At 45.5% G+C, this 12,672-nt stretch overlaps 1 protein-coding gene across 2 annotated transcripts in view; it reads left to right on the top strand.

Annotated features, from left to right (window-relative positions):
• chd7 (chromodomain helicase DNA binding protein 7) overlaps positions 1-12,472 on the top strand; it is a 95,520-nt gene extending 83,048 nt beyond the window's left edge. For both annotated transcript variants that reach the window (XM_042497549.2, XM_088085018.1), the window contains 11 exons: positions 30-238; positions 1,472-2,452; positions 3,621-3,787; positions 4,352-4,606; positions 5,398-5,568; positions 5,709-5,942; positions 6,065-6,280; positions 6,856-6,996; positions 7,739-7,843; positions 8,023-8,203; positions 9,270-12,472. In XM_042497549.2, the coding sequence (XP_042353483.2) occupies positions 30-238; positions 1,472-2,452; positions 3,621-3,787; positions 4,352-4,606; positions 5,398-5,568; positions 5,709-5,942; positions 6,065-6,280; positions 6,856-6,996; positions 7,739-7,843; positions 8,023-8,203; positions 9,270-10,282 (3,673 nt within the window). In that variant the 3' untranslated portion in view covers positions 10,283-12,472. The remainder of the gene's footprint in view (positions 1-29; positions 239-1,471; positions 2,453-3,620; positions 3,788-4,351; positions 4,607-5,397; positions 5,569-5,708; positions 5,943-6,064; positions 6,281-6,855; positions 6,997-7,738; positions 7,844-8,022; positions 8,204-9,269) is intronic.
• Positions 12,473-12,672: the final 200 nt, after the last annotated feature.

Here is a 12,672-nt window from a genome sequence, read left to right as displayed (position 1 = left end):
CTTTGCTCACACATTATTTTCTCTGCCAGATGGACTCGTCGTGAGGAGGCTGACTTCTACCGTGTGGTGTCCACCTTTGGAGTTGTCTTTGACACCCAACGTCAGAAATTTGACTGGGCACAGTTCAGGGCTTTTGCTCGACTGGACAAGAAGACAGATGAGAGCTTGGAGAAATATTACTATTCATTCATCGCCATGTGTAAACGGGTCTGCAGGATGCAGGTCAAGACTGAAACAGGTCAGAGGAAACAGATATTGCTTTGGGTTAATGGGATAGTTGAGGTTTTCTGAAGTGGGGTGTGTATCCATAGACAGCATATCAGGGTCTGAAATTAACATCCGCAAAGTGCCAAATGCAGGTAGATTTTCCAATTGCTGTTAAAATCTCAGAGGGCAATCCACCACACTCGCAGGTGAATGTTTGTATCAAAATAGTTATATGCGATATGCATAGTTATATGCATATGCGAGTCACTGCCATGCTTGGGTGTCATTTAAAAGCGCCCAACTCTGCTGCTCCTCTGCTCTCTGTGTCCCAGACACACACACACCTGCACCAGTGCAGCAGAACCTGGCCATCTCAAGCTCTGCTCGTTTTGCTGCACTTTTTACTGTACGGGACATCAGCTGATCCTCTAAACTGTCACCTGCCTTCAGTGTGCTGCTAGCTAGCACTACATCCCCACATGAAGGTTATGAATATTAACACGGAGGCCCCATAGTTTGAACCAAAACAGCAAACTTCTTTTGCTTCTCATCATCAAAGGCAGCACAATAGCTCCACTTCTTCCGTTCTTACCTTTCACAATAAAAGCCCAAGACAGATGCACTGTATCACTGGAAAGCAATACAGTGGGAAGCAAAGCTGTTATATCGCTCTCTTTAAAACCAGACTCCATTGTGCAAAACAGTAATTTAACATCACTGAACACAGGAGCTGCTGGTGTGCCACTGACACAATCAGTTTGTTAGTTTGTGTTATTGTGTATTGTGTCAGCGCAGATTTAGCAAAGTCACAAAAACCGACTGACTGACTGAGGCAGCAGCAGACCAGCAGCTCCTGTGAGTTCAAAGTACAGTTTTGTTAATTGGGTCTGGTGGCTTTAATGAAACAAAGATGGGGAACTGAGGCTGTTAACTGCTCCCCCTGTTAAAATGGGCTGTGTGTAGGGAAAGGTAAAGCAGTAAAAAATACTCTCATTATAGCGTACAGTTAAACTGATATTGATTTGTGCTAATTGGCATCTTCTTAATGTAATACACTTTCTATGGCTAAGGACTGTAGACAGTCCCACTTCAAAATACCGTAACTGTCCCTTAAAGGCGTCTTTTCATTGTTGTATTGTGCAGTTCAGTCTCTAAAATAACTGAGGTCAAGGAAAGTTTGTTTGTGAGCACTGGGGAAAAAGATCTAAAATGATATTTGATTGATTGTGTTCTTAAGGACTGTCTCTGTCTTTTACCTCATCAGAACTTCCAGACCCAACCCTGATCATCGACCCCATCACAGAGGAGCGTGCCTCCCGCACCTTGTACCGCATTGAGCTGCTCCGTCGCATCCGAGAGCAGGTCCTCCCCCACCCACTGCTCTCTGAGCGCCTCAAGCTTTGCCAGCCCTCCCCAGACCTCCCAGAGTGGTGGGAGTGTGGCCGCCATGACCGGGACCTCCTCCTGGGGGCCTCTAAGCACGGCGTAAGCCGCACAGATTATCACATTTTAAACGATCCCACCTTGGCCTTCCTGGATGCCCACCAGCGCTTTACCAGCCACCGAGGGCCTGCGGTCAGCGTGGGAGCCCAGGGAGAGATCACCAAAGCGGGAGCAGCGGAAAGCATCACGGCGCCCCTCCTCACCTCCGCAGAGCTGGCGAGCGCTGCAGCCGCTGCTCAAATTGCTGTTGATGCAGCTAAAGAGGAGGAAGGAGAGGGAATGGAGGTGAAAACAGAGGTGAAAATGGAAACAGAGAAAGGGGAAGCTGACAACATTCCATGTACCAAGACTGAAACTCCTGATGAACAGAAGGAAAATGAGGGAGAGGTCACAGAAGGGAAAGAAGAAATCACCGCTTCACCGAAGATGGAGGTGAAGAATGAAGAGGAGGAGGCCCAACCAAAAACTGAAAAAGAGGAGCAGGAAGAGCAGAAGGAGGAGCAGAGTGCAGAAGAAGAGAAGACTTTGAAGCCAGCTGATTACGTAGACTCAGCAGAAGAGAAGAAGGACGTTGACTCTCTCAGGGAGCAGACAGAGAAGACGGAGCTCACAGAACATCCCGACTGCTCTCCGAAAGATCAAGCAGACCACAAGACTGCCGAGCAGGAGGACGCAGAGGAGAGGGAGAACCCAGAGGCCCTCAAATCTCCAAAGTCAGCTGACACAGAGAAAAGCCCGGAGGAGGAAGAGGAGGAGAGGATGGATGAAGATGACAAATCAGAGAAATCCTCTCAGGCTGAAGGTAAAGGGGAAGTTTATGAGCTCAGAGGGAAGTCAGGGCTGTCAAACTCATTTAATTCAGTTTAATGTCAGGTGGGCCTGACCACCAAACCATCAGATATTAAACAGGTTAACAAACTTTAATGCAGCAAAAATTTGTGATTTTCAGAATGGGTGGAGTTTGCGATGCCCTTAAATCAAATATTTCAGATAATGTTAGGAATTATGGATGTTTTTTTTAATTGTCATCTTAAGGAATATTTCTAAATGAATTGCAGGATTTTTGTGTCTGCATATTGTCAGAGATTTCTGAACGTAAATGTACCAGACAATTTCAGGAATTATCTTTAAATTTTTATTTCCAGAAACACAAAAATAAGAGGGATAAGATAATCCTTTATTACTCCCACAATTAGGACATTTGCAAGACCCAAAACTGAAAATAGAAATAGAGCAAAAGAATATTTATAAAAATAAACCCAAACATGAGAAATAGAGAAGAAAAACAATATAAACAGTAAAAAAAAAAAAAAACAAGACACAAAACAAAAATTAAAAAATATATACACCAAGTGCACAGAGAAAATAATTGCGGGTTGTGATAAATTGCACGTTAGTTTAAGTCCAGTTGGTGTGTGTGTGTGGTTTACTGGGAGCAGTGCTGGTTCTACAGTCTGACAGCAGTAGGAAGGGAGAACCTGCAGAATCGCTCCTTTACACACTTTGGGTGAAGCAGTCTGAAGGATAAATACATTTTCCTCATAATTTAGTGGCATTAACTTTTTAATTTGTCGGAGATCAGATCGACTAGGCTCTAGTACAAATAACCTTTTTGGTGTTTCACACTTTGTAGTGTCTTCCAGAGGGCTGGACTGGACCCTTTGGCGGGCTGTATAACATCCCTGATCTAGATGTAGCTGTTGCACATCATAGGTCTCTCTGATGTCTTCCTTTAACTGCACTCTGGTTTATTCTAATCCCTTCTGTTTATTTGCCCTGCTTTTCGGCCCCCATCATTGCTGACACCACACTCGGTCACAGGCCTATTTCTGGTGTTTCCCCTCGCGACTCGGCAGTGTTTTAATAAGTTCCAGGGCCGAGAGAATAAAATGAATTTGGATCCCTTGATAACGATTTGGAAAGCCTTTTTAATTAAGAGCGGCAACGTGACTTCCCCTCTCTCTCCACAGCGAGTGCTGCGTCAGAGCCCAAGAACTTCGACGAAGAGAGCATTGCGTCTCTGAGCACGTCGGCCCAAAATGAAACCAGAGATGGCTTCTGCCCCGACGACCTGCCGGAGACGACCGCACTGCAGGCCTTACAGGACCGAGCCTACGCCTTCTCATTCTGGCCTAAGGTGAGTCTCAGATAGCAGCCTGACAAATGAAGGCCAGTTAGCGTTCGCTTATTTCAGTTACTTCAAATACTTCAAATTCATAGTAGTTTGAGCTTTTGAAGTGAGTTTGTATGAGGTACTTATCCATAGTCAGTGAATTACCTACAGCAGATCACAGTCAGCACACGGCCAGTTTGGAGAAGCACACAGGAGTACCACCACAAAAGCCGTGAACAGGGGCAGTGGCAAAATGTAACCACCTAAAAAAAAAAATCATCAGTTTAAGATGTACACTATATTGAGAGTATTTTCACCATTTCACCTTTCCTTCAGACAGCCGTTTTTGATGGAGAAAACCAGTAAACATGACTGGATTTTTTTACTTTTGTGGAAGAGAATCTGGTCTTAAAATCCTGTGAAAATGTGTTCACCAAATTTATTTGTCAAATTTATGTATAAGAAGCTGAAAATTTGGTATGGCGGCATGTCTAATAAAGGCCTATAGATTTCAAATGCTGTAGTGATCACTGTTTGAGAATTAACTTTCTAACATCATCACGTCTCTTCGTTCTCTCCTCCCGTCAGGATCGAGTGATGATCAACAGGATGGATAACATCTGCGAGGCCGTCCTGAAGGGCAAGTGGCCTGTCAACAGACGCCACATCTTTGACTTCCCCAGCAACCTGTTGCCAGGGCACGGCTCCACGGTCACCGCAGCAGCCGTAGCCACGGCGACGGAGAGCCCGCTGCAGAGGCGGAGCCTAGCTGAGCTGACGATGGCCGGCATCCATACGCCTTACAGCGGCAGCGAAGACAAAACACTATCACCACAGGTTCATGTGAGTGTTGATGACACACACACACACACACACACACACACACACACGCACGATAGATAGTTTAGCATTTTAGGTTCATTGCAATAATACTCGTATTAAACAATAGAATCAGCCTATTAGCCCTCAGTGCTAGTTGTTGCCTAACTACCAGTAACAATAATACAAGGTTTATTGATTTCACAATCACATTTTCCAGGCCGGAAAAGTCATGGAACTAGTAAAATAAAATTGAAAGTTTTGTTTTGGTTATGTTATGTTTTTGTTCATTACCGACTTTCTTCATTTCCTCTCCCTTTATGTATGCCCACTAGGCGCGTCAAATATTTTTCTAAGCACTTCTTGGCCCTTAGGAAGGGGCATACATCTTTATATGACTGTATTTTGTATATACCAGTGATTATAAAAAAATATTTTTGGTGGGGTTTTTTTTTAGATTATTTTTTTTAAGGAAGAAAAAGATTTGGAAGGCTCGTTTTTGTTGAAGGATATGTTTTCTTTAAAATTAATTAAAAGGGCACAATTCATCATAGCCAGAAACTGTAATAAACAAAATTTATTGTGGGATTTTCAAATTTCGGACGGTCCTTGCACACATTATGTGGGATTGTGAAATTCTATTTGAACAGAATTTGAATCTTATATGTTTGGAGAATAGAAAAGAAAATATTATAGGTCTATCTAAAGTCATGGGGAAGTTAAAAATGTTTCCATGACAATGTGTGATAATATGACAAGCTCCTGGGTGCAGCTGTCAGACAGACACGGGTGTAACTGTTAATATGGTGCTGCAGGAGGATGCTCTGAGCCTGTCAGTGCCTCGCCAGAGGAGGAGGAGGAGGAGAAAGATCGAGATCGAGGCGGAGAGGGCAGCAAAGAGACGTAACCTGATGGAGATGGTGGCTCAGCTGAGAGAGAGCCACTCTGCTGCAGAGTCCCAGAGCCAGGCTATAGACCTCACCAAGGTGCTCACACAAACACATGCTCACACACTCTTTTCACTTCCTGAGTGTCATCCTGAATTAGAAGCTGTATCACCGAACTACCAAAGACTTTTACATTAAAACAAAGAAATGTTCATTAATGGATGTAATTTGTTGTTTAGGGGATGCACCATCACCAGAAGGCCTCTCCCTCATTGGCTGGCTTCCCCAGCGCCCTGGTGACAAGCCCCTCCCTCAAAGCCCAGATGGAGTTGCTGCAGCAAGCCCCGCCCTCAGCACACAGAGCCAATGGTTCCCTGGAGGCCGACCTGCCCATCATGAGGAGGAGGCGTGGCCGCAGGAAAAATGTGGAAGGCCTGGAGCTGCTGTTCATGAGCAACAAGAGAGCAGCAGGGGTATGGGTTGTTTTTGTGTTTTAATAGACAGTAAAGTTTTCAGCATTGCACCAACTAAAGACAGTACGAGTATCTTTATTAAACGTGTCTTTCCTTCTCACTCCTTCTGTGTCTCTCTTCAGGATGATGCTGATGGGACAAAGGGTTCAGGTGCGGAGGGGGTTCAGGATGTTGCCCGCGCCCACAGACCCCTCACAGTCCCAGAGCAGAGCCCCAGCGCCAGGTCTCTGGCCTCTGGCAGTCTGGAGGAGGAAGAGGCAGCAGTTTCCAACAAGGAGCTGGGAGAGTGGCTGAGGCAGCACCCGACCTACACCATGGACATGGCTGGATTCACACCAGTACGTCAAATGATTTTATTTTAATATGCATTTTTCCTCCTCCACCTTTAGTCCTTTGTTATTATGAACCACCGAAGTCAAAACAGGCTTATATCATAAAAATTCAAAATGTTTTCTGGGTTTTTCAAATCGAGAAGCACACTCAGCCGCTAACATAAAGCAGCAACAGGTTAATGCGGCAAGCGCTGATAACAATAATAATAATAATAATAATAATAATAATAATAACAATAATAATGCATGAAAGGATACATTTAGATTTTTGAGGTTGGGTTGTATGAGGTACATGTGTACATGTATTGAAATTTACAAATTCTTTCTTTTAGTTTTATTGTATTAATACCAATGTCTGTTTTTTGGGGGTTTTTTTTTTACAAGAAAAAAAAGTTTTACTTCAAGCTTCTTTCTGAATAAATAACACAAAAATCAAATGCTTAAAGGTAACAAATAAAAGTACTTGTTAGCATGTAAACAAGTGAAAAACACACAAGGATAGATACATTTAAAAAAAGTTATTAATAAAATAAACAACTAGTTATTCACACCTTTTCTGTGTTTTTGTCTTCGTACATCAGAAGAGCGAGGACTTACTGCTGTCACAGTTTTCGAAGCCCAAGCAGAAGCGCCATCGCTGTCGAAACCCCAACAAGATCGACATCAACACCCTGACTGGAGAAGAGAGAGTGCCTGTGGTCAACAGACGCAATGGACGCAAGGTGAGCTGACACACACTCCAAACAGCAGGAGTACACACTGTGCAGCAGCTGACGGAGTTGGTAGGACTAGAGCGTCTACGAAAGGCGACTTGGTTCTGACAGACAGCACTTGGTCAGTCTGCTTTTTTAATCGCAGTGGTGGAGAAGTGGAACTCTATACCTGCAAACATTGCCAGTTTAAATCTAGGCTCAAGTTTTGGCTTTAATGTCAACACCAGTGACAATTAATTAATTTGATGCCAGCCGTTACACTGGTGTTTTCACCTAAACGCCGAGGAACACGGAGCGCAAGGTTTCTCCGCCCTGCTTGGAGAAGAGAAGAGAAGAGGAGAGGAGAGGAGAGCAGTGCAGAGCTTAAAACAACCACACTCACCACACTACGCCAATGACTGCCATGTATACGTTCTGTGTTACTGATTCTATACTGATGGACTCATATGTATTGTGTTTTTAAAGGAGTGCAGTGTTTATATTAATGGGCTTTTATGTATTGTCCTGTTTTAGGTATGTTTGTGTATTTGATTTGGTGTTTTTTCATTACCTACCCAGGGACAACAGACACAAATTAGCAGATAACTGTGGTGCAATCACTTTTATTTGTGCCCTGTCCCTTGTAGTAAAAAAAAAAAAAAAAGAAGATATCTGAGCATACGCAGCTTGTCAATTTTGCTGCCTTCATGTTGAAACTGTGTCTATTTTACTCGATCTTCTAAGAAATAAATTTCATCTTCCTGTTTCTCAGATGGGTGGGGCCATGGCTCCACCAATGAAGGAGCTTCCCAGATGGTTACTGGAGAACCCAGAGTATTCTATTGCCCCTGATTGGACAGACATCGTCAAACAGTCGGTTAGTAATTGAGACCTGACCTGTTGATTTCACTGTGTATTAGTGTGTCTGTAGAAATCAATGGTTCCAAATGAAAATTGCTGCATGGTTGTTAACTCTGGAGCCCCTGCGGCCCAAATGATCAGCTTGGAGTTCTTTTGGGAATTTGTTGTCAAACCTTCAAATCCTCCTCCACACAGGGTTTCCTTCCAGAAGCCATGTTTGACCGCCTTCTGACCGGCCCTGTCATCCGGGAGGAGGGCGTCCGTCGTCGGGGTCGACGACCTAAATCTGAGATCGCCAAGGCAGCCGCCGCTGCCCAGGCAGCCGCCGCAGCTCAGGCCGCCCAGGCATCACTGGCCTCTGCTGCTTCATCTGCAGGTACACACCTCTTTACCACACGCACTGATCCACATGTAGCTGCAAGGACAGATAACTGCATTTGGCAGGGTCTAACTTTATCTGCTAGACATCATTTTTTTAACTCCCATCATTTTTTTGAATTCACTGTCCAAGAGATGGATCTCGCTGAACTTTATTCAACACAGACTCAGTTATCTTGGAAACTTTCATCTTTATTTTCGCTCTGCTCGCCTTGTCTCTGGGGGTTGGTTTTAAAACTTCATGTCCCCTTTTGGACCAATCATTTGAGAGAAATTATGAAAAAACCACCAAGAGACACTGTGTCTGATCTACAGTATTCTGGACTACATGAAATGACGACATGAATCCATCAACACACCTTGAATTTCAACTTTGACTATTTCATGTGTTTTATCGTCTCTCATGGATAACACACACTTTAGTAATGAGTGGATCTTTAAAGGTTTTAAATTGTAAATTTCAACTAGATGTGTAAACTGCATATATTCTAAGTCTCACTCTGAGAAAAAATGTGTCGAGCTTCACCCCTCTGGTCACTAAACCCCTGCTGTTGCCTGACAAGGCATCAATATACATACCCGCTATTTATAAATATCCCATTTAGAGAGACACCACAGCCTGCAGCCTCGTTCTGTGGACCAGAAACAGGGCGCAGACTTCACTCTGTAACGCCGGTGAACACGGAAATACAATAAATAAGTGCTGCTGGACAGAGCAGTGCTGTCTGTGGTGGAAACACTGCACAGATCCAGGCTCTGGTACCTGATCTTAGGTGTTACTTTTGGTTCTAAAGGTACTATACCAAAAGCCTTTGGTGGAAACACAGCTTTATTCATACTGTCAGGGACAGGATATACGTCAGATTGGTTGTAATAACTTCAGGACTCTGTTGGCAGATACTCAACATGAAATGACTCAGATCACGATCAGGGGCAAAAACTTCGTTGGAACATCCTTGTTTGTGATGAAAGTGTTAAAGAGCTTTTTTTCACCCCACCTCTGTGTGTGTGTTTGTGTTTGTGTGTGTGTTTGTGTGTGTGTGTGTGTGTGTGTATGTCTGTAGGAGGAATCAACCCTCTGCTGCTGAACAGTCTGTTTGGAGGTGTGGACCTGTCGTCCCTCCAGAGCCTCCAGTCTCTTCAGCTGGCCGCCGGTCTGATGGCCTTCCCTCCACCCACTGACCCCAAACAGGCTGCCGCCAGCGCCGCCGCTGCCTCCATGTTGCCCCTCATGCTGCCCGGCATGGGAGGCCTCCCCAACATGGCCGCTGCCCTCCCCAACATGTTCAGCCTCGGCGGGCTGTTTGGCGGCAACCTGGCGACGGCCGCAGCTGCCGCCGCCGCATCAAACTCCATCGCCGCCACATCACGGAACACCAACGGAACAATGGAGGGAGAGGGAGCTGAGAGCGATGAGACGGTGACGGCGAAGAGGAAGCGAGGGGGAGAGGAGAAAGACGAGGGAGAAGACTTGGATGAGGAAGGAGAAGAGGAGGAGGAGGAGGCTGATGCTAATGAGGAAGGAGTGAAGAAGGCAAAGAAGAAGGAGAAAGATGGCGAGGGAGCGGCAGAGAAATCGGTGAATGATGTCGCTCCTCAGGTCCCAGCTGCAGATTCATCAGCCGAGGCCTCCATCAACGGCGACGCCGCAGCCCTGTTAGCTGCGGCCGGAATGTCGGCCAACTCCCTGGCATTCAACCCCTTCCTCCTCTCCACCATGGCGCCCGGCCTCCTCTACCCCTCCATGTTCCTACCTCCAGGCCTCGGGGGGCTCAGCCTTCCCGGCTTCCCCACCGCCTCCACCCTGGCTGAGCTGCAGAGCGCCATGGCCGGAGCGCTGGGGGGCAACGCCGTGACCACAAACCCCCCGAGAGACGAGGAGGAGAAGAAGGGGGGGCTGAAAGCTGCAGGAGAGGAGGAGGTGAAGGTGGGAGGAGAGAGGGACTTGGCTGAGGAGAAGGAGGAAGGAGCAGAGGAGGAGGCGAGAGGCGAGGATTCAGCCCTGGAGGACGGAGGGATGGATGAAGAGGAGGAGGAGGAGGCGGCGGCGTCTCCTCAGAAGGACAAGAGTGACTGAAATAAAACTCAGACTGACGGGCCTTGGACATTACCTCACCTCTGACCTCCCCCTCTCCTCCCCCGCCACGTTTACACGCCTCCTCCACAAACATCCAAACTATCATGAACCCTGTTTTTTTTTCCTCCCTTTACATTGTTGTTGATGATTTCTCTCGCTCTTTGTTGTTATTTTTTGGCCAGGTATATTTACGATGCGTCAGAGAGGACGAGGTGTGTGTGTGTTAAGTTAAATCTCTCTGATCGACAGTGTAGTCAGGGAAGCTCCTCACAGCCGCGCGCTCCCAGCCCGGCTCCTCTTCAAACACTCTTCTCTTTCTGTCGGGAAGTGCACTGTGAACGGTGCGCCCGCAAGTTTCTCTCCCACAATCCTTCAAACGAGACTTCTCATGGTTCCAATAGTACTATTATTATTATTAATATTATTATTATTATTGCTGCTTTCAGCTCTCAGATCTTTGTTTTGTTCTTTTTGCCTCCCTCTCCACCTGGACTGTTTTGTCATAGTTGGCAGCATCTCATCGTAAAGAGAGGAAGCGCCCGCTGCTGGCGTTTATTCCGACATCAGTTCTCGAACAGCATTACAGCTAAACGCCGCTGTCTGTCTGACAACGCTGCTGCTGCTGCGTGAGGAATCGTGGGCAGCGAGTTGGTCGAGCTGCTCTGTTTTGGAGCAGATTTAAAGTTCTCACATATCAGACCAGGTCGACTCTGAGGCCTAAAACTCAGTCTCACACACTGACAACACACACATATTCCAACACATACTTGATCATTAGCTGCACACACACGCCACTACACACACACTAACCCCCCTGAAGCCTCTCTGTCATGTGACTGTTCTGGGAGGACTCCTCCCCGCAGCTTTTTTCCTTTGAGTGTATGTGTGTGTGTGAGTGTGCTTGTGTGCGTGCACACTGAACCAATACTGTTAAACCCAGTCCCACACTGTTTGAATACCAGTCTCGAGTCTTTCCACTGCCACATCTGAATCCTGTCTCTCCATCCGAGGCGGCTGGTTTTGGGCACCAGAGTGGCAGGCGGGCTGGGTCTGCCGCCAATCAGGCATTTTGATTGGTCCGCTTTGTGCGGCCCAAACCGGCCGTCCCCGTTTGGGGGTTTCTGTGAATGGATTTGGAGCGGTGGTCCACACAGGGATGTGATGTTTCAGGTTTATTCTTTAAAAGGGGGCACATGACATGGTTGATTTTTTCCCGGCTGCTGCCACATTAAGATCCTTTAGTTTTCTTTTTGTTTGTTTGTTTGTTTTCCTTCATATCCCGGTAGTTTCAGACCAAGTGCTGCTTCCTAGTGACCTTCTCTTTAAAAAAAGACTGTTTCTCTAGTCACACACACTGACACCAGGCCTGGCCAAAACAGGACTGAGACACATTTTCAACAGAGTTGGAAATTCACAAGTTTCTATATGAAGTTCAACTCTGGTTGCTGAGTAGGTTTTAAATACTTGAAGAGGCAGACGGGGCTCAATTTGTTTCCATTTCCGCGGCCAGTTTAAAGTGTCTGAGGTGAATCAAGCGCCGCACGTGGTTCAAATATTGAAAATGCATTCAAACACACTGTGGCCAGGTCATTAACATTTGCTATCACAGCCAGCCCAGCAGACGCAGAGAGGGAGAACAGGACGCAGGGGGAGAGATCAGTTTCTGCTGTCTGGGACACACCTTCCCCTTAAACTTCCTTGTTCTCTTCTTTGCTGCTGAGACAGCAATAACCAAGGCAGCTTTTGAATGTTCCATCACTCTCCCAACACACACACGCACACATACACTATATGAATAACCACAAGTGTCGTATGAATAGAAAAACAAAACTAAAACTGTAAATGATGACAAATAAGTACTGCAATCAATTTTGTCTCACTCTGTTCCTGTTGATGCACTGGTGTTAAAGAGTTAAAATAATCAGGTACCTTTATTACTTAGCTACTTTTCTTGAAAATGGACTTTTTGTTACTTTTAGCCAGCAAGCTGAAGAGCATTACCTCAAAATTCTTATCTAGCCTTGAAGTTTACAGACATACCATGTAAATGTTTTTTTTCTTCCTCTTTTTTTTGGTGTTTGTCTTTTTGTTTTTTTTTTTTGTTTTTTTTTTGGAAACATCATGTATGATGAATTGTAGCTATGATGCTTTTAATAAAAGTGAATCATGATATTCGCCTAGGAAACCAAACCTCCGCTTTGCATCTCATTGTTTGTGTCTCTTTTCTTTACTTTCTTTTATACCTCGATGTGCTGATGATAGCTTTGGCTGGAGCCACTTTGTGTTCCAGTTGTCAATCTAATTTTTGTACATGCCTGTTAAAAACACCTTGAGGGAATTTCTTCAAATTTGGCACAAACATCCCTCAAAATTGGACTGATTAGAATTTG

This window comes from Plectropomus leopardus, chromosome 12, assembly GCF_026936395.1.
Source record: "Plectropomus leopardus strain MGB_pleo_1.0 chromosome 12, ASM2693639v1, whole genome shotgun sequence".
Lineage (NCBI taxonomy): Eukaryota > Metazoa > Chordata > Actinopteri > Perciformes > Serranidae > Plectropomus > Plectropomus leopardus.
Note: the sequence above shows the minus strand (reverse complement) of the source record. Positions and strands in the feature narration are given on the sequence as shown.